The sequence below is a fragment of the Mangifera indica genome, chromosome 9 (assembly GCF_011075055.1).
Source record: "Mangifera indica cultivar Alphonso chromosome 9, CATAS_Mindica_2.1, whole genome shotgun sequence".
Classification (NCBI taxonomy): Eukaryota; Viridiplantae; Streptophyta; class Magnoliopsida; order Sapindales; family Anacardiaceae; genus Mangifera; species Mangifera indica.
This window is the reverse complement of record NC_058145.1, coordinates 2,500,188-2,503,667: the sequence shown is the minus strand read 5'-3', so window position 1 is coordinate 2,503,667 and position 3,480 is coordinate 2,500,188. Positions and strand designations below refer to the sequence as shown.

Genomic DNA, 3,480 nt, shown 5'->3' with positions numbered 1-3,480 from the left:
TAAATATTAAAGAATTTATAAATAAATTAAAACATAAATTAAAAATATAATATAAATATTAAATAAATCCTGAAATAAATGAGTATGTTAACGTAATTTTCTTAGTTGGCCAAAAGCTAATTTTTTATTAAAGTTTTAGTTTAATTTTAAAAATATATTTATGATAGTTTAAAAACTCAAAAATTTATTTATGAATTAATTATTTTTAAAATATTTTATTAAAAATATAGACAAAATCACTATTTTACTAACATTTTTAAAAAATATAAAATTTATTAAAAATTAACAATTTTTTTAAAAATAATATTATTCATATATTTATTTATTTATTTGAAAAATACATAAATATAGTGTTATTTATAAAGAAATTGCAAAAATTAAATAGACAAGTGTCCGGAGAAAAGTAAACATATTAACTTCTGTGTCTCTACTGATTAGACCTCTTCAATTTGCATTCAGGAATCGAACCGACCAACTTTATTACCTTCAACAACATCACAGGGTTGATTAATTATGGCCTCTCCTACCTTCTCTTGGAAATTCCAATTCTCAAACTTCTACCTCCACACAACTCACCTTCTTATTTCCATCTCTTCTGCAGCAATCTGTCTCAAAATCTGTTTTTGGTATTTTCAGAATGGGTGAAACAAAATGGTTTCTCCTTATTCTGATGAACTATCTATCCCTCAGCATTGGTTTTTCCGCAGATGTTTCATCAACAAAGAAGACTTACGTTGTGCAGATGGATAAGTCTGCAATGCCAGGCGCGTTTTCCAGTCACCTTGATTGGTACTCATCGAAAGTAAAATCTGTAGTATTTAAGAAAGAAGGTGATGCAGATGAAGAAGAAGAAGATAGGATAATTTACAATTACGAGACTGCTTTTCATGGAATGGCTGCTCGTTTGAGTGAACAAGAGGCAGAGAGGCTAGAGGAAGAAGATGGAGTCTTGGCCATTTTCCCAGATAAAAAATACCAACTTCATACTACAAGAAGTCCCATGTTCCTTGGGTTAGAACCAGAAGACAGTTCCAGCGTTTGGTCTCAGAAGCTGGCTGACCACGATGTTGTTGTGGGAGTTCTTGACACTGGGATTTGGCCGGAGAGTGCAAGTTTCAACGACTCCGGCATGCCGCCGGTACCGGTTCACTGGAAAGGAGTATGTGAAACAGGTCGGGGTTTTCAAAAGCATCACTGCAATAGAAAAATTGTGGGTGCGAGAATTTTCTACCTTGGATATGAAGCAGCGACAGGAAAAATCAATGAACAAACTGAGTATAAATCAGCAAGAGATCAAGATGGGCATGGGACCCACACAGCGGCTACTGTGGCTGGTTCTCGTGTGCGTGGTGCTAATCTTTTGGGTTATGCTTCTGGGATCGCTAGAGGAATGACCCCCGGTGCGAGAATTGCAGCTTATAAGGTGTGTTGGTCTGGGGGGTGCTTCAGCTCAGATATATTATCGGCAGTTGATAGAGCTGTGGCTGATGGAGTCAATGTTTTATCAATATCATTGGGCGGGGGAGCGCCATCTTACAGCCGCGACAGTTTGTCAATAGCCTCTTTCGGAGCGATGGAGATGGGCGTTTTTGTTTCTTGCTCCGCCGGAAATGGCGGCCCAGACCCTGTCAGCCTCACAAATGTATCACCATGGATCACCACAGTTGGCGCTAGCACCATGGACAGAGATTTTCCAGCTACTGTTAAGCTTGGAACAGGAAGGACTTTTACTGGAGTTTCACTCTATAAAGGGCGGAGAATTTTGCCCGCAAATAAGACATATCCCCTTGTTTATATGGGCAGCAGCAACTCAAGCAGCCCTGATCCAAGCTCTTTGTGTTTAGAGGGCACATTGAATCCAAGTGTAGTAGCAGGCAAAATTGTCATCTGTGACCGTGGTATTAGCCCTCGAGTTCAGAAAGGTCAAGTGGTTAGAGATGCCGGAGGTGTAGGCATGATTCTGTCAAATACGGCTGCCAATGGAGAGGAGTTAGTTGCGGATTGTCACCTTCTTCCGGCTGTAGCAGTGGGGAAAATGAAGGGAAAGCAATAAAGAATTATGCATTAACAGATGGGAAAGCCACTGCAAGTCTAACATTTCTCGGTACCAGATTGGGGATTAGGCCTTCTCCTGTAGTAGCATCATTTTCGTCCAGAGGACCAAATTTTCTCAGCCTTGAAATTCTGAAACCTGATATGGTGGCACCTGGGGTCAACATTCTTGCGGCTTGGACCGGCGAAACAGGCCCATCAAGCTTGCCAACTGATCACAGGAGAGTGAAATTCAACATATTATCAGGAACTTCAATGTCATGCCCCCATGTGAGCGGAGTTGCTGCTTTGCTTAAAGCAAGGCACCCAGAATGGAGCCCTGCAGCAGTAAAATCTGCACTGATGACAACTGCTTATGTTCATGATAACACACATAATCCTCTTATAGATGCCTCAATAGGTGCACCCTCGACGCCGTTCGACCATGGCGCTGGACACATTAACCCAGAGAAAGCTCTAGACCCAGGTTTGATCTACGACATTGATGCACAGGATTACTTTGAATTCCTCTGCACACAAGAGCTATCCCCAGAGCAGCTCAAAGTTTTTTCCAAGTTTGCAAATAGATCTTGCCATCACTCTTTAGCCTCTCCAGGGGACTTAAACTACCCTGCAATCTCAGTAGTGATCGAAGCTAATAGAAACGTTTCTACCGTAACTCTTCACAGAACAGTCACCAATGTTGGGCCTCCGGTGTCTAATTATCATGTTGTGGTTACACCCTTCAAAGGTGTTAACACAAAAGTGGAACCAAGAAGCCTGAATTTCACCAAGAAATACCAGAAACTGTCGTATAAGGTTACCTTCACATCGAGATCTCAACAGACAATTCCGGAGTTCGGAGGTTTGATTTGGAAGGACGGAGTTCACAAAGTAAGAAGCCCGATTGTTATCACTTTCCTGCAACCAGTATGAACACGTAAGTGGATTTTTGACATGTTTCTTAGTTAATTTCACAAATAAGCAATGTGTTTTGCTAAGAGTCATGGGACTCAAAAGGCTTTATTAGAATGAGATTATATCCCCCCTTCTTTTACCCACTCGGAATCTGTAGCCGTAATAATGATTTTCCAAGTAATCCCAGTTGAGAAAAGAAAACAGATCAGCTTCTTATAATTTTTTTCCTTTTGATAACAGAAATCGTTCTATATTTATTGGACAGATAAACTTAATTTTATAATCACTATATTAGATAAATCAAAATTTTATAAATATAATAAAGACTTAAACTTAGAATTTTATCTTAAAAGTTCTAATACTCTATCAGTTTTGTTAACTCTTATGGGTAGTTTAATTCTAAAAATTTAAAATTTATCTTGATAATCTATCTTTTATTATTTATATTATTTTTTTTGATTTATCAGTAATAAAATATTACAGTAATCGTCTATTATCAATGCTGATATGATAGGTAATATAAACGGTAAT

At 38.4% G+C, this 3,480-nt stretch overlaps 1 protein-coding gene across 1 annotated transcript; it reads left to right on the top strand.

The window, feature by feature from the left end:
- Positions 1-438: 438 nt before the first annotated feature.
- Positions 439-3,168, top strand: LOC123225028 (subtilisin-like protease SBT1.3). Its single transcript, XM_044648873.1, is given in 2 exon segments — positions 439-2,024; positions 2,027-3,168. Coding segments are annotated over 2 exon segments (2,328 nt in total). The 5' UTR covers positions 439-637; the 3' UTR covers positions 2,968-3,168.
- Positions 3,169-3,480: the final 312 nt, after the last annotated feature.